Source organism: Coenobita brevimanus, chromosome 31 (assembly GCF_032717465.1).
Source record: "Coenobita brevimanus isolate Jiangsu-jjx chromosome 31, ASM3271746v2, whole genome shotgun sequence".
Taxonomy (NCBI): domain Eukaryota; kingdom Metazoa; phylum Arthropoda; class Malacostraca; order Decapoda; family Coenobitidae; genus Coenobita; species Coenobita brevimanus.
The window spans coordinates 4,008,676-4,033,462 of record NC_136984.1 but is presented as its reverse complement, the minus strand read 5'-3'; the positions used below and the strand labels follow the sequence as shown (position 1 = coordinate 4,033,462).

The 24,787-nt window shown below is 41.5% G+C and overlaps 1 protein-coding gene across 1 annotated transcript in view; it reads left to right on the top strand.

Annotated features, from left to right (window-relative positions):
- Positions 1-24,556, top strand: part of LOC145395469 (uncharacterized) — a 307,859-nt gene extending 283,303 nt beyond the window's left edge. The window contains exons 5-7 of the mRNA XM_080269070.1: positions 21,187-21,290; positions 22,550-22,661; positions 24,522-24,556. Of these exons, the coding sequence (XP_080125196.1) occupies positions 21,187-21,290; positions 22,550-22,661; positions 24,522-24,556 (251 nt within the window). The remainder of the gene's footprint in view (positions 1-21,186; positions 21,291-22,549; positions 22,662-24,521) is intronic.
- The last annotated feature ends 231 nt before the right edge of the window (positions 24,557-24,787 follow it).

Genomic DNA, 24,787 nt, shown 5'->3' with positions numbered 1-24,787 from the left:
ATGGCATTTATTGTTCCTTTTCCTTTTCTAAACCCGTATTGTTCTTCAGACACATACCTGTCAACTTTTCTACGTATTCTATTTCTTATCACTCTTAAAATAATCTTATCTACCTGGCTCATCATGTCCTATGTTGTTCACACTCTATTGTTCCTTCTTTCTTAGCTATAGCTATAAACAGTGATTCCCTTATCACTTTTGTAATGTAACCCTTATCATAGATGCGGTTGGCCATATCGTTTATCTTTTTCTTGATGTAATCCCCTCCTGCCTCCACCATTTCAAATGAAACTTGATCTTCTCTAACAGATTTTCCTTGTCTCATACATTTGATTGCTTCTTCTATTTCCTCTTGTAAGATGGATGGTCCTTCCAATTCTCCCAAGATCTCAGATCTCTCACCACTTCCATCGTCATACAATTCCTTTACATATTCTATACCATGTATATTTATGTGCATCTTAGTGTTTGAAATACGAAGTAAAAACGCACAACCTCCCTCCTAAACATATCCTTTAGTCGATTCCCATTATCATTTTCTGCTGGTACACCATAACAATCCATTATGTCATCCTCAGGACCAGTGCCTACTCTTCCGTTCATATCCCCCATTACAATCACTTTATAGCTCCTGGGCATTTCTCCCACTACTTCACCCAGCTCATCCTAAAACCTGTCTTTCTCTCTCTCACTCCTGTCCTCACACGGTGCATACACTACAATCACCACCACTTTCACCTTCTCAAATTTGAACTGGACATACATACACCTCGAGCTGACACATTTGTAGTCTCTCATTCCCCTCTGCCACACATCATTTATCAACAACGCAACTTCTTCCTTACATCTTCCTCGCCCATTCATTCCCGATCGTACACATTTCACACCCTCCCACTCCTTCACTTCGCACCCTTTCATCTTCGTTTCACACAATGCCATCACGGCATATCTCGCACTCTTGAACACATTCATCACTTCCACCTTCTTGCTCTCCTCATCCACACTTCTCACATTCCACACGGCCACACGAGTCTGCCCATTTGGTTGGGGCCCTGGGCAGGTATTGGGCCCTACGAGGCTCTCTGAAATGACTGCCGTGAGTGAGTGATTTTGGATAGGGGAATCTGGGGGACACTTAACCCTGCCAGAAACCCCTGTTATATGGTTACCATCCAGCGTAGTAAATGGTTTCCTGGGTACAGGAAACAATTTGGCTTGTCATTCAGTGTAGAGCTCATATGGCATCACTCTACATTGAGTGAGTGGATGATGGGCACCCCATCCATCACAAATTCTTTTTGTTCTTCTTCTTCTTCTTATTATTATTATTATTATTATTATTATTATTATTATTATTATTATTTATTACCACTATTACTATTCCCACCACTACTACTACTACTACTACTAGTACTACTGCTACTACTACAACTACTACAACTACTACTACTACTTTATTTATTTTTAATTTTTGCCTATCCACCACTGGTGCCGAACCCCCTGGTGATTAAGGCAAATATATACAGTATATGTATATACATACACACACACACACACACACACACACACACACATATATATATATATATATATATATATATATATTTTTTTTTTTTTTTATGCGAGGAAGAAGGAACCAAAGGCCATGAGCCCGCAGTAACAGTTCCCTCCAAGAGAAAAACAAAATACAATATAGAGCCAAATTCAAGATCCGATCATTTTGAGATGCCTGGACACACTGCGTTTGAAAGACTGGAGATCATAGGCAGCAGGAAATACAGACAGAGGGAGACAGTTCCAGAGCTGACCTGTTGCATAAATGAAAGACTGGGAGTAACGGTTAACTCTTGCATTAGAGAGTTGGACAGAAAAAGGATGAGAGTTTGCTGCTAGACGGGTGCTACGCGCCCGTCGTAGAGGTGGAGGAATGCAAGCAGACAGTTCAGAGGAGCAGTGACCATTAAAGTAGCGATAGAAAAGAGATAAAGATGCAACAGTGCGGCGAAGAGACAGAGGTTGAAGGGAGTCAGTAAGAGGAGGAGAGTTAATGAGACGAAAAGCCTTTGACTCCACCCTATTGAGAAGAGCTGTATGTGGGGAGCCTCCCCACACATGAGAGTTGTACTCCACACAGGGGCGGATAAAACCCCTGTATAGAGTCAACAATTGTGCAGGGGTAAAGAAAGAGCGGAGTCGGCTTAGCACACCCAATCTCTTGGAAGCAGATTTTACAAGAGATGTAATACATATATACATATAATTTATTTTAATATTTTTTGTATTTTTATTTTATTTATTTTTTCTCGTTTTCATATTTTTAGACCTTACATTCATTTATTACAAAAAAAAAAAAAAAGATGCCTAACCTAAAGACGCTAAAACTCATAACCTGACAGACAAATCGCTAACCTATACTAAATCCTAAAGAGATAAATAGCTAGACCTACACGAATGGTAAAAATACCTCGACCAAGGGAACACCATCAACTGCAGATATATAATGCCTTTCTACATTACATACCTGTATTGATCACCTACTGACCGTCAGTCGAGACAGAAAATAATACAGGGGACATCAATATATGAAATAGAACCTGAAGAGTCAGGAACTACTCCATATACATCAACTGTCGATCCCAATTAACAAAACTTTTACAGGAAGGCATAAAGAATTTACATATCTCCAAAAGGTGAAGGACCTCACCCAACAAACACTACTGCTACTACTACTACTACTACTACTACTACTACTACTACTACTACTACTACTACTATTACTGCTACTACTACTGCTACTACTAATACTGCTACTACTACTGCTACTACTACTACTACTACTACTACTACTGCTACTACTACTGCTACTACTGCTACTACTACTGCTACTACTAGTACTACTACTACTACTACTACTACTACTGCTGCTGCTGCTGCTGCTGCTGCTGTTGCTACTACTACTACTACTACTACTACTACTACTACTACTATTATTATTATTATTATTATTATTATTATTATTATTATATTGTTGTTGTTATTCCGGCACTTTTTCCTCTAATTTTCATCATAGATACTAAGGATGTACACCCGCGAGCAAAAGTTCGCCAACAGTCCCTGCCAGGCATATATTTCCAAACACAGCCCATAGAGGGAGCAGCGCTCGTCCACCAGAGTGAGAAGGGACGAGACGGAGAGGGGAAGGAGAAGGAGGACGGAGGCAACGAGACGGGAGGGAGAGGGAGGCAGCAAGGCAGGGGAGGGAGAGAGCCTGTGGCGATGGTAGATGACACAACGGTTCTTGAATTATTATTATTATTATTATTATTATTATCATTATAATTATTATTATTATTATTATTATTGTTATTATTATTATTATTATTATCATTATTATTATTATTATTATTATGTGTGAGATAAGTATAAGAAACAAGGACGTAATCCAGCTTTAGTCCTTAGAAAACAGCTGACATCTGTTGTATTTTTTCTGAATAATTGTAGACGATATTTCTTGTGTGACGAAAGCACTAGGGATGTTCAAAGGCTAATGGTTTGATAAAGTGTAGCAGCCATAAACAAGGCCTTGAATTTGATCAAGATGTTCAAAATGGCCACAAGAAAATTCCCATCGTCTGAGGGTTAAGGATGTAAGACATTAATTTAATCGTGTCAGGTAATGTGAAGGTAGATTGGGAGGTAGAAGGACGTAAACGAAGAGGCAGAGAGAGAGAGAGAGAGAGAGAGAGAGAGAGAGAGAGAGAGAACATGGAGTTTGCAAGTGAAACACGTAAAGGGAAATGGCTAGTTCGGTGGTATTTGGGAATCATATAATTACATACTCCAAAAACGAAGGAAACTGATACAGACAACTTATGATAATAACTTTACAAGGTATTAAATGTAATAATCCTTTTTTTATGACGAAAAGGTAGGATCAGTGTTGCATTTTGACATTACTGATGTTACATATATACATCTCTATTCGATCAATGGCGTTGCCAGGCTGCGAAGGGATCAACCAGTGTCCTTCAATGGCAGTGTCAATAATACATAAAGTCTATCAAGAATAATATTATCTACCACCTTTCACACTGCCATTTCTGAAGTATGTGATCATATTATTCACAATGACTTACCACCAAACTAGGCATTGCCCTTTATGTGTTTCACTTGATCTCTCCCCCCCCCTCTCTCTCTCTCTCTACCTCTCTCTCTCTCTCTCTCTGTCATGTTCTGTCTGTCTGTCTGTCTTTCTCTAACTCTCTCTCTCTGTTTGTTCTCACTGTTCTGTCTGTTTTGTTGTCTCTGTGTCTGTCTGTCTGTCTGTCTGTCTCTCTCTCTCTCTCTCTCTCTCTCTCTCTCTCTCTCTCTGCCTCTTCGTTTACGTCCTTCTACCTCCCAATCTACCTTCACATTACCTGACACGATTAAATTAATGTCTTACATCCTTAACCCTCAGACGATGGGAATTTTCTTGTGGCCATTTTGAACATCTTGATCAAATTCAAGGCCTTGTTTATGGCTGCTACACTTTATCAAACCATTAGCCTTTGAACATCCCTAGTGCTTTCGTCACACAAGAAATATCGTCTACAATTATTCAGAAAAAATACAACAGATGTCAGCTGTTTTCTAAGGACTAAAGCTGGATTACGTCCTTCTTTCTTATACATATCTCACACATACTCCTCCTCCTCCTCCTCCTCCTCCTCCTACTACTACTACTACTACTACAAGAACAGATATGTGTCACCTACCATCGCCACAGGCTCTCTCCCTCCCGTCTGGTCGCTTCCGTCCCCCTTCCCCTCTACCTTTTCGTCTCCTCCCATCTCCCTTACTCTGGTGGACGAGCGCTGCTCCCTCTATGGGCCATGATTGGAAATATGTGCCTGGCAGGGACTGTCGGCGAGGTTTTGCTCGTGGGTGTACAACACCACGACACTTACAAAGTATCAGTGACTTTGACGTACTTTTCATGGGAACAAGTTTAAAAATGTCCAAAAATCGTGAATTTCCCACCTAAGTTGACTCCAAAACTGTTATAAATAGATAAGCATGGAAGGAAATCCCCTGATAGAAACATTTTAAAAAATTTTCCTGGAAAAAAAAATTGATGGACAGTCATGTTGACACTGCAATATTGTACATCCTTTTCATTTTGTTCTTCCATACAGGAATATATATATATATATATATATATATATATACATATATATATATATATATATATATATATATATATATATATATATATATATAAAGGCTCTTTCTGGCTCCACACGTCTTGTCTGATCCTGACCTAGGTCTGTTTACTTCTTGGATGCAGTTTAACCAACGGTTTCTGAGTTATTACAAAAAAAAAAAAAAAAAACATGTGCCTGCCAGCAGTTTTCTCGTAGGTGGAGATCAGTAAATGTTTCTGACAGTTACAGTCTTCTAATTATTATTATTATTATTATTATTATTATTATTATTATTATTTCATCATTTTCATCTGTGAATTTCGTCATAATTATTGAGGATTTACAGCAGGATGACTATATTTCACTGACCCAGTTTCAGTGGCCTTGACCCAATGCCAAGGTCACTGGTACAAAAAAAAGTCCAAAAATAATGAATTTTCACCCTAAGCTATTACAGACACATGGACATGGAAGGAAATCCTGTAATAAAACTTTTTCCAGACATTTGTATAGAAAAATTTGAAGGTCATTCATGCATGGCATTATTTTTGGACACCCCAGTTTTCAACATTTTTCAATTGCTCTTCCATACAGAAAAATAAATAAATAAATGAGGCACTTCTTGGCCTAATTAGTTTAGTCTGGTCCTGTACCAGATATATATATATATATTTTTTTGGTGGCAGTTTGACCATCATTTTGTGAGTTATTGAAAATATATATGTTCAGCAATACTTTCGTATGCAGAAAGCAGTAACTGTATTTGGCAGCTAAGGTCTTCTAGTTTATGTCCGCCTATTAACATTGGTGAAGATCCTTGTATCTATCAATATTATTATTACTGATCCCCCAGCTATTACCGTAGGTGGAGATCATTGTATCTGCCATTATTTGTATTATTATTCTTATCATTTTTCCTTTTTTTTCACCGATTTTCATCATAATAAGATGTAAAGCACCCTGGACCTATTACACTGACCTAGTTTCAGTGACGTATAATTAAAAACTGGCTGTACAACTGCCAGGGTCATATGCCACCTGACAACAAGGTACAAGACGCCCCCCTTAAAAAAAAATCATATTAAAACAAAGGAGATATCCCCATGTAGAAATTAAATGCGTAAAATGACAACAGAATAATTTGATATATATCAGTTACCTATAAAAGTGGTAGGAAGCCCGCCTCCTGAAGAAAACCATGAACATGACTGAAATAGCCATTGGCTCCTACAAGCATCGAGGACAGACAGTAGGCACCATCCACCCGCTATGCCTAAGGAGGAATCTCTGACGTAGGTCCCCCAGACAGCAAGTGACAGGCAGTAAGAAAAGCAAGGCTATCATCACAATACGGCTGAGTCCCACCACACATCAGGAACCCAAGAGTACTGTAAATCCTGAGAGCCCAATGTGAAGCTGGGCAACAGACACCTCCAAGCAGTGAGGCATGGGAGAGAGAAACCTCGGCACAACTACCCTCTGAAAAATTTCCTCTAACTTTTTAAGAGGAACAGCCCCAACTGTCACTGCCAATAAGTAGGTATCACATACTTCGAGGAAGGCATCATATCAGCAGTGGGAAGCAGGCAGTTGGTATGGAGCCGTCGTAAAGATACTGCTTTAGCTACTGTAATGGTCATTGCCCCTCACATCAACATGAGCGGGAACCCAACAAAACTGGACAAGCTTACCATGCCAAAAAGGCCCTTATAAAAGCATTAAAATCGTACAAGAAGTCTTCTCATGTGTTAAAATCGGCTGAAAAGGTGAAATGACAGCAGTCAGTTCTGCAAATAAAATAGAAGATTATAGGGGAAGATTTCTTCCCCATAAAAAAAAAAAAAAAAAAAAAAAAAAAAAAACAGCCCAAACCCAATGCCAGTATCTAACTTTGTACCACCTGTATATCAGGAATGATGCCTCTGTGAAAGGATGAATGAACTAAAAGCTGCTGATAGAAAGCCGGAGAGGCAATACATGACTTGGTACCCTCAATATCTCTGCACACTTGCACGTATGGAAGGAACCCTGGAGCGATCCTCATGAGTCAGACAGGACGGACACGCTCTGCAGACCCATATCCCCCATAATTTGTCTGATTCTGTAACCAAACGGATACAGAATGCGAAGATGCAAATCATAATATTGAAAAAAATAACTTGTGACACAAACTGCGCTGAGTCTGGCATAAGTCTGACATAGTTCCAGCTTTGAATGATTAGTGACTTGCACTGTAGATCTAGGGGAGACACGCCAGCCTTGATCGAAAACTAGGAATAGGAGATTATTTGAATACATCAGTAGCAAGATGCAAACCACCATCATGCACAGGATTGAGAATATGAAGCCGTGGCCCAGTAGCATGTTAAGAGCCCACAAAGGCTTGATACAGGTGTGAGAGTATCTTCTGATCAGCACCTCATGCTCCTACGATAGTACCCTAAATAAATTCATTGTTGGCAAACAATACACACTTAGAAGTTTCATCTGCGAATCCAGTTTAATTGGAAGTCAAAATTTTAGTCAAGAAACTTCTTCTCCTCCATTCACTGTAGCCAGCAGGCACTTAGAAATAAATCAGTGTCTGGGTGACCCCCCCCCCCTTATTCTATAAAAACTCATTGTCATGGTCTTGCTTTAAAAAAAAAAAAAAAAAAAAAAAAACTATTCCGTACTGCCCAGTTGGCGACCCAGTCCAGTGTTAGCTACATACTCCTCTCAATTGCACCCATCCAGGATCCAGCAAACCATGTCACTAGGTCAACCATATTGAGGGAAGAACACACCCCCTTAGGCAGGGAAACTATTACGCCATAAATGACAACATCAAATACAGGAACACTGAGCACACTGCCCTTTGGAACACCTTCCTCCTGAACATGAAGGAGAGAGAATGGGGTGCCCATACGCACTTGAAACTTGCGATCTGACAAGAATTCGCTGATGAATAATAGTAGGCAGCCACGCATCTCAGAATTTTGATGCTGAATCAGAATACCATGGTGCCATGCCATATCATATGTTTTTTCCAGATCAAAGAACCCAGCCACAAGATCTTGTCGAGATGCAAAAGCCTCACATATCGCTGATTCAAGTCTGATGAGGCTGTCTGATGTACACCGCATTCTACAAAACCCACTTTGTAATGGGTAGAAAAATACTTTTCTCTAGATACCTAATGAGCCTCACACTAACCATCTTCTCAAAAAGTTCGCACACAAAAGACATCAAATTGGATGATAATTGGTGACAGTTGAATGATCATTACCTGGGATAGGAAATGGGAGGACTAAACCAAACTTCCAGTTACTGGAATTATAATTATACCTTCACCCAATTCCATTTATAGAGATCAAACAAAAATAGAGAATCGTATGGTAAATGGTGAATCATATCATAAATAATGTCATCAGGTCCAAAAGCAGAGTCACAACATTGCTAGAGGCATCACGCACTGCACGTAGAGTGAAGAAAACATTAATCTGTAAGGTTTTCCTTTATTAGATAAAAAAGAATTATTTAACCTCCCTTGTTGATGGCGAAAACAGCTAATTGGTTTGGTGGGATTTGATTAAGAAACATTATAACAGTGTCTGCCAGGGCTGAAGCTACCTCAGAGGCATTAGATACAGATGACCCCTGGGGTTTAAGTACGAGGGAAGGAGGCGAATATTAATTTTGCCCATTATCATCTTCATGTTGTCCCAGATGTGTGGTAAAGGAGTAAATGAGGTGTCACACGAGACATAGGTTCTCCAAGAAGTGCGACGTAGGTTTTTCAGGACCCATCGATAACTGGCATGAACTTTCTTAAACAGAATTTTCAAAAAGACAACATCTTCATTGTTTCTGAATCTCCTACTTGCAGCATTGTGCACATTTTTGCCCAAAGCACACTCTTCATTCCACCAAGGCACAAGTCTCCTACAAAACTATCCAGACGTTCGAGGAATAGTGGAAAAACTAACCTAATATATAGTAAATGTAAAATACTGTTCTACATCATTGACACTCTAAAAGTCAGGAACACTGTAGTCAAAATTACATTTTTTTACTAACTTTGTCCAATCAGCCTTACACAAACACCAGTGGGGGAAAAGGTTCACCGGCTGCATGACTTGGGCCATACTATTTAAGCCTAGAGTTTAGGCTGTCCAACGACGACGTTCAGTCGTCAGACGTTCGTGAGCTTTAGTCATCCTTACTATAAAAAATCTCGATCAGGAGTTTGGATGCCGGAACAGTTGCTAGATTGGGCGAGAATGAGCTGTGCCTGCTTCACTTGCACTTTGAACTCTGCACAATCAAAAGCATCGATAAACTGGTCCCTCAGTAGAACAGCCAACAGGTTAGGTGCTGCTCCAGGGTACGCCTTGTATGCCATACTCTCCAGGCCATGAGCAAGCTGCTGTAGGGATTCTCCTTGAGCCTGTACATGGCTCTGGAATCTTGCTCTGTAAACCTCAGTCTGGTACATGGTTCCATTTCTGCGCTCCAGCACTTCTACTAGGGACTGATAACTCTTCCTCTTCATCACTGACATCTGGCCCAGAATTTCCATTGTGGCACCCTTTAGGCTAGCAGCAAGCTGCACTGCCCTCTGCATATCATCCCTACCATTCCAATCCGCATGTAACTCAAACTGTGTACGGTAAGCTTCCCAAGATACTCTACCATCAACTTTCTGAGGTTTCTTCTTAATTGGACCCACATTATAGCCATGCACTTCACTGGTTTGGGGCCTAAAAACCGGGGCATCATAATCAAGGCCAGGATTAAAACTTCTGTATTCTGATTATTCAACCCTGTAATGCTACCTTTAGATGCCTGGGATCCATCAAGATTTAACATACACTGTCTTTTCCTTTCCTATGACCCCTGTAGAGTAACCTGAGGTTCAGCAGTGCAATAGTTCTCTACAGCCTCAATTTTCTCACTAATTATCTTCACGTGGTCAATTACATGCTTCAGCTGGTTATCTACATGCTGTCTGCACTCCATTACCACTCCCTCACTAATCTTCAGCTGGTTGTCCACATGCTGTTTGCACTCGGTCACTATTTCCTCACTAATTGTATTCATCTGGTTATCTACATGCTGTTTACACTCTGTCACATTATTGCTTGCCTCATGCTTCTGCTGCTCTAGCCTGGCATCTACTCCTTAAGCTGTTGCTGTTCCTCCTTCACCTCCCACATGAATGCATCCAGTTGTCCTTGCACCCTCTGTTGCTCCTGTAATGCCTCTTGAAGTTGTTCATATCATTCCTTTTGTTCTTCACATTGTGGCTCCAGTTGTTTACTCCGTGTTTGTATTTGTTCTTTGACATCGCTCTTTAGCTCTTTCTGTTCTTCATTCTGTGCTTGTATTTGGTCTTTGAGTTCGTTCCTGAGCTCTTTCTGTTCTTCAGTTTGGGCCTGTAATTGTACTTTGAGTTGTTCCTGAGCTCTTTCTGTTCTTCAGTTTGGGCTTGTAATTGTTCTTTGAGTTCGTTCCTGAGCTCTTTCTGTCCTTCAATCTGTGAAGTATTTGTGCTTGTAATAGCTTTATAATTGCAGCCAATGACACCTCGTCCTCCTGCCGAGCTCGGGATCTTGTCTACACACCCCCTTGCTCCATGTCGAAGGTTAGACTCATTGTAGCCCTTAAATCATCCCACTCCTGACACCAGCGTTACATCCCCACCCCACACTACCACAGGCTCCAACAGCAGTAGCTCAGTACAGAAAGGACGTTGCCCAGTGGATTGTTCTTCCTACGGTAAGCATTTAGGTGTACTGTACAGTACACAAGATCAGCTGAGGTATTGTAAATAAACACTGGCTTCATAAGTTCACTGTCTTTATTTTCCAAGTAATTCCACTCAGTGCTTTCCATCTTCATTATTCTCACAAGCACTGGAGCTATACAAACTGCACTAACTGCAGTTACACTTAATGCTTGACAACCCTTCACTATTTTCAGAAGTACCGATGATGTACACCCGAAAGCACTAATTTCTCCCCCCATGCAGCCAGAGTCGCGGCCAGTGAGCGACCAGGCGTACGAACACCCCACACCCACCTCCCCTTTCCCAACCCCAGTGTAAATGTTGTTGGGTAGACGTGGAACAGCCAAAGCTGGTGATATTACAGTGTGTCATGATTGTTTTTATAGACAATCAGAACCAGCAGGGGTAAGTATATAAAGGTACTTAATGTTTATTACTGTGCTGTTATCCATAACATAGAGGAAAGGCGCGAAAATGAAAGAAGACCTACAGTGTGCCATGTGTTATTGTCTATAATACTTATGTCCTATTTTATAATGTTACAAATAAGTATAGTGTTGTGAACAGCATCTGTTGAAATATATGATGTCTTTTCTCATACATTCTCACTCCCGCCACCACCACCCATCTCTCTCGATTCCTGTCTCCACCAAACGCCTCTCTTATCCTCTCGTCCACCAGTCACACCCATTATTAACCAACGTAAACAAAGATAGTGATGAAATGATCCGTCAGGTATTGATCATATTATTACTATAATACACCTCTGTATTAAGCACCAACAAATCAATAACATACAATGCTTCGGTATACCTGCCGACTATTTCATCTTGTTGTAAGCTGTTACGTGACATACTCACCGCAAGTTGGACCTTGTGATACAAGGACATACGGTTGTTTTACTTTAACACAGGTTGTGTGTGGTTTTGGACGCCCATGAATTCATATTAACGTGGCAATTTAAGCCTTACATTATAAACACTTAAGATTTATGTTCCTGTCATTAATGGATGGACGAAACGAATCAGGGATCGGTTCTGACGAACCACAAACTCTCTGCTTTTACGAAAATATTCCGACCTCCTGTGACAACAGTGACACAATGTCATTATGTAGACGACTGACCCACATTCAGTCGTATACATTGTGACATTTTGTCACTGTTGTGACAAGAGGTCGAAATATTTTCGTTGAAGCAGAGTTTGTGGTTCGTCAGAACCGATCCCTGATTCGTTTGTTTAATACGGTAGTGACAGGAATATAAACCTTACATGTTTATAATGTGAGGCTTAAATTGTCACGTTAATATGAATTGATGGACGTCCAAAAACACCCATAACCTGTGTTAGCAATAAACAGCAGTATGTCCCTGTAACACAAGGTCAAACTTGCAGTGCATATGTCACGTAACAGCTTACAAGATGAAATAGTTGGCAGGTTTATCGAAGTATTGTATATTACTGATTTGTTGGTGCTTAATACTGAGGTGTATGCTAATATTAATATGATCAATACCTGACGGATCATTTCATCAATATCTTTATGTTGGTTAACTAAGCGTGGGAGTGGGGACAGGAGGATAAGAGAGGTGTTTGGTTGATATAAACCCAGAGAGAAGGGTGGTGGTGGTCGTGGTGGGAATGAGAATGTGTGAGAAAAGACATCATATCTTTCAACAGATGCTGTTCATTATACTATACTTATTTGTAACATTATAATATAGGACGTAACTATTACAGACAATAACACATAATACAATGTAGGTCTTCTTTCATTTTCGTTCCTTTTTCATATGTTGTGGATAACAGCACAGTAATACACATTAAATACCTTTATATACTTACCCCTACTGGTTCTGATTCTCTATAAAAACAATCATGACATTGTAAGATCACCAGCTTTGGCCGTTCCACATTTGTCCGACAACATTTGTCACTCGGGTTGGGGGAGGGATGTGGGTGTGGGGTGTTCGAACGCCTGGTCTTTCACTGCCCGCGACTCCGGCTACTAGGGGGGAAGAAATTAGTGCTTCCGAGTGTACAAACTTCAATAACACTTCACTTTTTTCTCAAGTACCTGACACTGCACTTCACTCAAACTGAACTGAAAACCGACTAAACTCGTTCTAGTCTCTTATCCATCCTTATATAAGCTTGTATTGTTCAAGAATGATCTACATTCTACGAGAACAGCAGTTAAGGTGCATTCCATAAAGAGAGAGCACAGTTACCAATTCGGAGACAACTAAAACATGCCAGTTTGCATACATTACACAACATCGTAAATTATTTAGCATACAAACTTAAAATGAATTACACAATTTTACAATCACATAAATAAAACATTATAAAAAAAAAAGAGCACAAAGATTAATGCATAACTTACGAATCAACTACGGTCACAAACAGCAGGCAAACTGGCAACTCTGACTCGTACCGGAACCACTGTAAACATCGGGAAACATCAAGAGACATCTCGGCTACCTGGCTGGCAAATCTCACTTCGTAACACTACCAATTATTCAATAATTCAACACTAACCGATTATCCTCTATTCTACTGCCTTGAGCAAATCCAGCTTCGGTGTCTATATTTAAATTATTTTCCTTTATATTGTTACATCCTCACCCCCACACTGCTACAGGTCCTAACAGCAGTAGTTCAGTACAGGAAGGACATTGCCCAGTGAGTTGTTCTTCTTTTGGTCAGCCTTTACGTGTACAGTACACAGGATCACCTGAGGCATTGTATATAAACACTGGCTTCTTAAGTTCACTGTCTTTATTTTCCAAGTAGTTACACTTAATGCTTTCCAACGTCACTTCACTGTTCTCACAAGCACTGGAGCTATACAAACCTTACCAACTGCAATTACACTTAATACTTGACACTTTACTATTTTCACAAATACCGAAAACATACAATCAACACAGACACTGCGCTGACACTGCATTACATTCAAACTGAACCAAAAACTGAACTTGAACTAGTCTCTTCCCCATCCTTATATAAGCTTCCTTTCTTCTCCAACATTCTAGGATGTGCTAGTCCTGTACCTGCCCCTAGCAACAACAGTTACCAACTTGAAGACAACCAAAATATGCCAGAGTTCTTACATTACATAACACTGTAAATTATTTAGCATAATGACTTAAATTTAATTACATAATTAACAAGCAATCACTTAAATAAAATATTATAAATAAAAAGAGCACAAAAATTAATGCATTACTTACAAAACAACAACGCACACAAACAGCAGGCAAACTGGGAACTCTGACTCATACCAGAACCTACGGTAAACATCGAGAAGCTTCTCGACCACCCAACTGGCAAAATTTCTAGCTTCTTAACACTACCCCCTCCTTAGTCCTTTGTCATCCTTACAAAACTGCACAATATATACAAACGTAAACCTTAATTCTAATGAAACATCTAACTGAACACAAAATAATCCTTCAGTTTATCAGGTCTTCTTCTGTGTCACTTTCGACGACGTCCTTTTTCCTCCATGCAGTCAACTCTTCCTGGAAGTTCTTGGTCCTCTTCCTGATTCACTTCTTCCCTCCGGAAACTGTCACCATCCACTTGCACTTCAGCTCCGTGGTCCTCCTCAACATCCTCGTCTGTGGGAGTGCATGATTCCTTGGAGGCGCCCCAGCTGTACTGTCCTGGCCCATGGTACTGCCACAGACAGTTCACGTGCACCACCTTTGAGCGAGACTTTCTGTCTCCCCTAATCCTATATGTTAAATCTGATATGTGGTCGAACACAGTGGAGGGCCAGTACCATGGTCTCTACAGCTTTGGTGACCGTCCCTTCTTTCGCTGATGATTGTATAACCAAACTTGGTCACCATCCTAGAAGCTCACTTCATTTGCCTTGGCTTCATACTTGCACTTCATCATTTATGAAAACTTGAGGGCTTCTGGCACTTGATGATGTATCTCAGCCAGCCTTTCCTGAAGGTGCTTTGCATAGCCGATGGTGTCTGTAGGCAGCTCTTCACCAGGTGGTCTTCCCATAAACAAGTCAATTGGTAAGCATAACTCATGGCCCAACATCGGTTCTGCAGGAGTGTAGCTGGTAGATTCATGGTATGCAGACTGATATGTCATCAGCAACACCGGTAATTTCTGGTCCCATTCTGTTTGTCCATCTATGCAATACCTGGCCAGTTCTTGTCACAGGGTCCAGCTTAATTTCTCCACCATCTGATCTGACTGTGGCCTTAATGGGGTAGTCCTTGTTTCCTTGATCCCCAATAATTTGCAGCACTCATGGAACAAAGCAAACTCGAAATTTCTGCCCTGATCTGAAAGTAGCTCTTGTGGCATTCCAAAACGACAGAATGACCGGTCAACCAACAACTGACCAACAGTAGCAGCATCTTGATCAGGGACAGCATAGGCTTCAGGCCACTTTTTGAAGCAGCCCATGGCAACACATATATACCGGTTTCCTCTTTCAGTGAGTGGCAGAGGTCCAGCAATGTCCACCGCAACTCTTTCATTCGGTGTATTCACTTGATACAGCTGGAGAGGGGCGCAATCATGTTTCCTGGGTTCGTTCTTGGCACAGTATAGATCGCAGGCCCAACACCACTCTCCAACATCCTGATGCATGCCAATCCGGTAGAACCTCTGTTGCAGCCAGCTTAGAGTTTTCTTCACTCCCCGGTGCCCAATGGGACTCATCCAAAATCTTGGACCTCATCTTCTTCAGAACCACCAGTTGCCAGTACTTGCTGAGGTTATCGGGTGTCTCCCAGTGATGCTCCAGTAGTCCGTTCTTCAAACGAAGAAGGTCTCACTGACTCCAGTAGCTCTTGGTCACAGGGCTTAACCTGGAAACTTCTTCCCAGGATGGTCGCACTGTACTCTGCTGCAGCCACTCTAGCACTGGTTGTAAATCTGCATCCTCCATCACCATTCTCTTCAGGTCTTCATCTGACACTGGCCCTGTCACTACAGTACAGCAGCATTTCTTCATATGATTCCCATTCCTACTACACTCCTTGCCATCTGTTCATTCATCTTTTCGCACACTATTCATCAAGGTTCTCCTGCATTTCTTCAGTGGTGAAGCTTCTTGAGAAAAACTGGCTGGTTGTTGCATCTCACCACCAGCCTTCACTAATTTCCCTTCATCCTTCTCAGTTAGACACTCATAGCTGAAGTGTCACACCTCACCACATGTCCAACACCTATTTGTTGCATTCCGAGATTTCCTTGCACTGTTCTGTTCTTGCTTCTTCTTCCATTTGTAACAATCCATCTTCTTGTGTCCCTGCTTTCTGCAGAACCAGCAACCTCCTCTGATCTTCTCCTGTTCTCTCCTCCATTTGTTACAATCCACTTTCCGATGTTAGGGCTTTTCACAGTACACGTACCGTCCTTCAGAATTTTCCATTTCTCGTGCATGCGCCTTTCTTGCCTTGAATCCTGCACTACGACCTGTCTGAAAGGTGGATGCACTGGACCTGTCATAGGACTCAATTTATAGAATCCTAGCTAGTGCTTCTTGCATGCTTCTTGGTTGTGCCTGCTTCACTTGCACTTTCAACTCCGCACTATCAAAAGCATCGATGAACTGGTCTCTCAGAAGAATAACCAACAGGTTTAGGCGCTGCTCCAGGGTACATCTAGTATTCCATACTCTCAAGGTCATGAGCAAGCTGCTGCAGGGGTTCTCCTCGAGCCCGTACACGGCTCTGGAATCTAGCTCTGTAAACCTGTCTGGTACAGTACATGCTTCCATATCTGTGCTCCAGCACTTCTACTAGGGACTGATAACTCTTCCTCTCCATCACTGACATCTGGCCCAGAATTTCCATTGCAGCACCCTTAAGGCTAGCAGCAAGCTGCACTGCCTTCTGCCTATCATCCCAACCATTCTGATCTGCAAGTAATTCAAACTGTGCATGACAAGCTTCCCAAGATACCCTACCATCAGACTGTGTGCATGTATGTGCCAATGCAAGATTGTGCAAGCAGATTGAGAGAAGAGTTCTGGACAAATGTGGAAGCATGCATGGAAAAGTGCGAAAGGAATGAGAGAGATTTTTTGATTGGAAATATGAATGGAAACGTAGGGAATGTGAAGGTGGATGGAGTAGTTAGTGAATGGGGTGTGGCTGCAGAGATGGATGACAATGGCAGTTCTTTAGTGGACATTTGTGCTGGGAGGGGGTTGGTGATAGCTAATACCCTCTTCTGGCACAAAATGATCCATAGGTATATGTGGCGAGTGATGAGAAGAGTGGGTGGTGAACTGAATGAATGGAAGGCAATGACTGATTATTGCTGTGTGGATGAAAGGATGAGTAGGTGTGTAATGGATGCAAGAGTATATAGAGGTTGGGGGAGTGGACTTTCGGACCACCACCAAGTGGTGGTCAGAATGAAAGTCCAAAGGAAATGGAGAATTAGAAGTAGTTCTTACAAGGAGGGTGGAAAAGTTACAAGAGGATGGAAAAAAGGCAGAATATATGAGGGAAGTACAGGATTGATTGGGTACATATAGATTGGAGCAGATTGGGGGATGTGGAAGGTGGGTGCAAGATATTCACAGAAGAAATCTGTGCAGCATGTGAGGTGGTGTGTGGGGTGAAGAGAAGACGAAAGTGGGTGCAAGGAACAGCATGGTGGAATGAAGAGGCTGTGGCACAAAAGAAGAAAGCATACAGAGAGTGAATGAGAGACAAGGGTGTCGAAGAAGTTAAGACGCGGATGAGAGAGTTATATATAGAGGGGAAGATAAAGGTGAAAAGATTAGTAAGAGAGAGTAAGGAGAGAGTGGATGAGGAATTTGGAAGGAATTTGAGTGCAAGTGGAGGTACTGTAAGAAAATGTTCTGGAAAGAGGTAAAGAGAGTTAGACAGGGTGCCAAACAAGTTAGTTGGGGAGTGAAAGATAAAAATGTCAGATTACCAGTGGAAAAGAGAGAAAAAGTGAGAAGATGGAGAGAACACTTCAAGGAATTGTTGAACACAGAGAAGGAAAGTAATGCAAGTATATGGGGCTGGGAAATGACTGGGAGAAGGAGGGATGTGAGAAGAAAGGGAGAAATTAGTAGGATGGAAGTTCTGGAAGCAATGAAGAAAGTTAAAATGGGGAAAGCCCCAGTAATTAATGGAGCGTGTGGTGAAATGCTGAAGCATGGGGGAGAGATAGTAATAGAATTGATGTGGAATATGTGCTGATTGGTCTTGAAGGAAGGTAGAGTCCAGGAGGAGTGGAAGTCAGGTATAATTATTCCCCTGTACAAAGGAAAAGGGGAAAAAGAAGTGTGTGGTAATAAGAGGGGCATTAAGCTTCTTAGTGTAATAGGAAAAGTATATGGTAGGATACTTATTGGCAGAGTTAGGGAACTAACAGAGGAATTGGTTGGAGAAGAATAAGAAGGTTTTGGGAGGGAAAGAGGTTGTGTAGATCAGATATTCATTCTTAGATCTTTAGTGGAAAAAAGTAGTATGCAGCCTTCATGGATTTGGAGAAAGAATATGATAGGGTTGATAGACGAAGATTGTGGAAAGTATTAAGAATATATGGAGTAGATGGGAAGTTGTTGAAGGTCGTGAAGAGTATGTATGAGGGTGCTAAGGCTGCAGTGCGTATGGATAGTGAACTGAGTGACTTTTTCTGTTTGAAGGTTGGATTGAAACAAGGATGTGTCATGTCTCCATGGTTGTTCAATCTGTATATGGATGGGGTTATAAAAAAGATACAGGTAGGGCAGTGGATGTTGGAACGGCCCTAGTGAGAGAGGGCTGTGTTTGGAAACTCCCTGTAATGTTGTTTGCAGATGATACTGTGTTGTTAAGTGAAGATGAAGGGGAGCTGCAAGGTTTGGTGGATGAGTTTGGAAGAGTGTGTAGGAAACGGAATCTAAAGGTGAATGAAGGGAAGAGTAAAGTTATGGTCTTCGAGAGAAATGAAGTCAGTGAATGTACAATGAGGTTGGATGAGGAGGAAATGGAAAATGTGAGTGCGTTTAAGTACTTGGGTAGTGTGATGAGTAAGGATGGAAGTTTAGAGGGTGAAATGCTTGAAAGGGTACAACAGGGAAGAAGGTTGCTGCTTCCTTGAAAACGGTGATAAGAAACAGGGAAGTGAGCATGGAAGTGAAAAAGCTACTACATGCCAGTATTTTGATACCAACCCTAACGTATGGAAGTGAAACTTCGACCTTGCTTGAGGGACAGAAGTCAAGAGTGAGAGCAGTGGAAATGAGTTATCTAAGAGGAGCATATGGAGTCACATGGAGAGACAGACTGACAAATGAGGAAGTGAAGGAACGTTGTGGTGTGGATGTGGATGTGATAGGAAACGTTAGGAGAAACATATTAAGGTTTTTGGCATGTGGAGAGGATGGAGAGTGCGAGACTGATAAGGAGAGTGTATGTGAGTGAGGTGGAAGGAGGGAGAGGGCGGGGGAGGCCAAGGATGAGATGAAGGGATGGAGTGGAGAGGTATTATGAGAGAGGGGTGTGAGGGGTGGGAGCAGGGCAATGAAATGGCGGGGGACAAGGTGACGTGGAGGCGATTTGTTTGTTGCCACCCCTTATGGGATTAAGGTGTCTACAATAGATAGATTAGTTAGTTTCACATTTTTTGATGTTTTTGTGTTTATACAATGTCGAGTTATTTCTGTTGTCTGGTTAGGTTTAGTTTGTGTTCAAAGAGAGAAGAGAGAGATGGTATCTTAATACTTTAACCAGAAAAGGGTCCTCCTTAGTGTGTACAGGCTGAACCGCAACGCCCCACTTAGAGCTGGCCATCGTCTCCTACCGGCTTGATATTATTATTATTATTGTTGTTGTTGTTGTTATTATTATTATTATTATTATTATTATTAAAATCGCCGCCATCCGTTTCACCACAACCATTATCTACACTATATTTCAATCACCTCCGAGTCCCCCACATGGCCCCCACCAAACACGCTCACAATCATCACCATTCCATACGATTAAATCTCCACCACATCTATCTCAGCTCCTCACTAACCTCTTTAACTTGTCCCCCGCCCACCTCACACTACAATCACCCCCCTGTTCACCACCACGATCTTCCCCGCATCACCATTGCCATCATGATCTGCCCGTACATCACTGTCACCACCATCTCCTCCCCTCCACCGTGCACCACCACCCTCCCCACTCTGTTCACCACCACCATCTTCCCCTACGTCACTCGCCATCAGAATTTCCCCCTCCATTACTATCACCACCACCTCCCCCCCTCCATTACTATCACCACCACCATATTCCCTTCCATTACTCTCATCAACACCACCATCTCCCTGTACATCACTATCACAACCACACTCTCCCCCTTCATCAATAGCATCACCACCACCTCTCCCTCCCCCACTATCACCACCACTATCTACCTGTCCATCACTACCACCACTACACTCCCCCTTCATCACTATCATCTACCACCACCACCATCTCCCCCTCCATCATCATCACCAACACCATCTCCCACTACATCACTGTCACCACCACCACCATGTCCTACTTCATCACTGTCACTATCACATTTCCTCCTCCATCACTATCATCACCACCTCCCTCACACGACCTTTCCTAAAAACTCTAAGGCCCGCCACCGACCACTCCCCCACTAACTTCCACCCCCACTAACTTTCACCACCACTAACTTCCACCCCCACTAACTTCTACCTCCACTAACTTCTACCTCCACTAACTTCTACCTCCACTAACTTCTACCACCACTAACTTCCACCACCACTAACTTCCACCACCACTAACTTCCACCCCCACTAACTTCTACCACCACTAACTTCTACCTCCACTAACTTCTACCACCACTAACTTCTACCTCCACTAACTTCTACCTCCACTAACTTCTACCACCACTAACTTCCACCACCATTAACTTCCACCCCCACTAACTTCCACCACCACTAACTTCCACCACCACTAACATCTACCACCACTAACGTCTGCCACCACTAACTTCCACCACCACAAACTTCCACCACCCTAAGCTTATCCACTATTTCCACCACCACCTTTCATCACCATTACTAACTTTCACTACCAACACTAACCATCACAACCACCAGTACCACCAACAACCACTACCACCACCACCATCCACCACCACTACCACCACAATCTCCCTCCACAATCCTCCACAGCCTCTCAGATATCTTTGAAGTCCAGCGAGATAATGTTCTGTAACGTTCCTTACCCAGAATACAAGGAACGGTGCTTCAGTCTGGACGATTACCGCGAAATGGGCTTTACCATGATGAACATCTTTCCTATGTACAGATGCTTTGTCAACAAAATGAACCGGGTAAGACCTCTTGGTTCTGTCTGTCTTTGCTGGATTGCCGCTTTTAATTCACCATTATATCTCACGAAAGTAATATATATATATATTTTTAACCCCATGGCTACATTTTTCTCTAATGATTATTTTATTTGTCTTACGCTGGACTTTATTTTTTTACCCATAACTATTTTATTTTTGTCTCCCTTTTCTATTTTATTTTCCCCCATGACTCCATAACTAAATGTTTACTCAGTGAAAACTTTTTAAATGCGCGTCCACACGTGTGCTGGAACAAGTGCTGGCAACATGTAAGCAACACAGTAACGAACATGCTGCAAACATGTTGGGAACAGTGGCGTCCAGATCATGTTGGCAACATCATGATGAAGTCTCAGCTGCCTGGTATGGACACACTTATCCCATCACCTCTGCTGCCAGTGTTCGAAGCTGCACTGAAACATGTTTGCATACATCTGTCCAAATACTGCTGCAAACATGTACCCGAACATGTTGCCTGCCTTGTTGCCAACATAGGTTTGAGAGCACGTCTGGACGCGCGCTAACCCATGACTATGTTTTATACCATGAATATTTCATTTTTCATCCGAGGACTTACTTTTATTTATTTATTTTAGGATACAGTTGTGTCACCGTCAAACTGGACGGCGTGATTTATATAAGCTGTACTATATACTTTTGTGCAGTAATTTAATCTTTAACCTCATCATTAAATTCCCTGTCCAAAACTGAATAAAACTTTCTTTAGGTAAAGGAAAATAAAAATGTCATGGTACTGGAGAAAATATCAGCATATCCACCGTCGTGTATTAAAACCGCTTCAGTATTTTTTTTTTCTTTTTCTAATGTCAGGTGACTCTATCTTACCTCTATGCTCTTTTTACATTAGAAGACCCTAAAATTACCACCTCTTCAGCTTCAGTATTGACTTACAACAACCAATTATCACCAGAATATGACTGTAGCCATGAAGATGTGCTATGGAACGGAGGCCTAACCATTGCATTGCCTTTTCCTTCCACTGAGTTACGTGAAATAAGCTGCAAAAGGACTGAAATCTGGGCCCACAGGGCGGCTCCAACAAACTTCCCTGTGTCTAACTGGGCTAGGCGATGTGTTCGACGGATGTGAATCGTATTTAAATAGATGCTTCAGTGAAGGTTGTTTTTTTATGAATACCTTAATATTCTCAGTGAATACGAACTAAAATGCTTGAAACAATCTCTACTGGATCGTCTTAAGCCATTCTTGTTCTTTTCAAGGCCAAGAGCCCCAGTGGGTCAGCCAATACACAGCTTGGTTTTTCTAGTCAGAGAGATGAGAGAAACAGCCTCAGTGTAAGCTTTGTTATTAACCACTTTATGGAGGACACATGTAAACAGGTGCATGGATTATGTTTTTTGTTTTTTCTTTCCTTTTTCTTCCACTGTTCGGTTATTTAAAAAAAAATTTACTGTACATTTTTATCATTATTTTTCCAGGAACAGTTGGATCGTTTCACAGCCTGCATCAATGGACTGGAATAATTAAGGACAAGAGTAACACCTTCAGTCCGATGACGTATTTTTGCTGTGTATTCTCGTTGCCTTCAGACAATTTTATTCAGCTGAGGTTGACTTAGGCTGTGACGGGGTTTATGGAGTATATGTTTAACCCTGACATAAGTGATGGTTTATTCTGAGTTGAGGTGATTGTTTGAAGGTGGCAAAGATACACACACACACACACACACACACACACACACACAGTACGTTCGGATACAAGGTGTTGAAAATCGTCACTCCCTGGAAGACCTTCGACTGGATTCAACATAGTCCCCTGCACATCCACCCCTTCCCCTTCACTACCACTACGTCATATTTTATTTTTGACACCTCCAGACGATTTCACTTAGTTTGGGAAGGACGTGTCTTAAGAAAGGAGTTAGAGAAACTAAGATCTAACTCTTTTTCCTTTTAAACAGACTCACCAAAAAGAATATAATATCATGTGGAGAGAGGAGGAGGAAATATGATGACCTTTTTTTTGTGAAGTGGGTAAAGTAACAGGATAGCTGTTAGATATATATTTTTCTATATTATTTTAACTAACGTTTTTTCTTCCGTTTCTGCATCTCTAAAAGTTTATTTGGATTGAGTAATTTTCCTACTTGCGTGCTTTCTCTTTGCACATTTCTAGATCCTACATCACCCTTTCCTCATGACGGAAGAAAAAAGTTAGGGTGATGATGATGATGATGATGATGATTTGCCAGAATTCGTTGTAGCTTTATTTGTTGATTGAAATGGAGGAAAGAAGGGAGGTTCCATAATAATAATAATAATAATAATAATAATAACAGTAACAGTAAGTTGATGATGATGAAGATAAGGACGAAGAATCCCTTCACACGCTACACTAATCTGTGCATTTCTTCACCTGCTCCTGTTACTTCCCAGCCAGAACTAACCAGTCACGTCCCTCAGTCAAATGACGTCCATATTTCTAAACTTATTTTCGCTACTTTTATACAATTTAATTCAGTTTAGAGGGAGAAATAAGATTGGGAAGGGGTTAAGAAGAGTGTTAACAATCCCTTCACTACGAATGGTTTCTCCAGAGTTAACAAAATTGTTTTGATGTTAATAGGATCCAAGTAAAAAGTTTTGAGCTTACATTGAAGGATAAATGAACTAAATCTATGATAAATTTCTGGCCAAGGACACAGATAAGGTAAAATGTAATGGTCTGTCGATTATCATCTTGAATTTGTGTGTGTGTGGCTGCTGCATTCTTCTGTTGTTTTGCATGGAAGGTCACTACTGTCGGTTTCAGAGGCCATGTCGCATCGTTTTTTGAGAATAACGTAGTAAGTAACAGTTGGATCAGTATGATATTTGGCCACAGTGTGTTTCATACCCTGCGGTAATTTTTGGCAGCATAGTGGAGTACGTAAATGAAATAATTAAAGCAATTGTCCTTGAGAAATGAGGCTGAATGTCAAAATAAAGGACAGGGATACGAACTATACTATGGAAACGTAGTACCTGCCACGTGAGTGACGTCAGTAGACAGGCTCCTCCCACCACCCACACGGGACACTCCCACCCCTACCATCTCCCTCCTTCCCTCCCTTCCTCTCTTCGAAACCATGGTCGAAACTTCAATCATCGGCAAATGCTTTATAGCCTATATAATGATATATTATGTAATTGACGCATGCAATATGTGTTACTATAGTTGGTATATTTGTAGTGATAGTGACACATAACAGCGCAAAAGTAGGGTAGAATGGGGCTGATAATGCCCGGCATGATAGGAGAGTCGAAGTCAGGGGTGATGTGTCACCGTGTGGAACGGGCTGATGACCTAACCGAAGTCGTAGACTCAGAGGTAGATGTTATGTTGACTCCAGCAGTGTTCATCATGGCGAACATGCTACGTTGTCCTCGTGGCTGCAAGAACGCGTTCGTAATGCGACTGTACTCACTCTACATCAGGGAGAAAGCAGACAATGGACT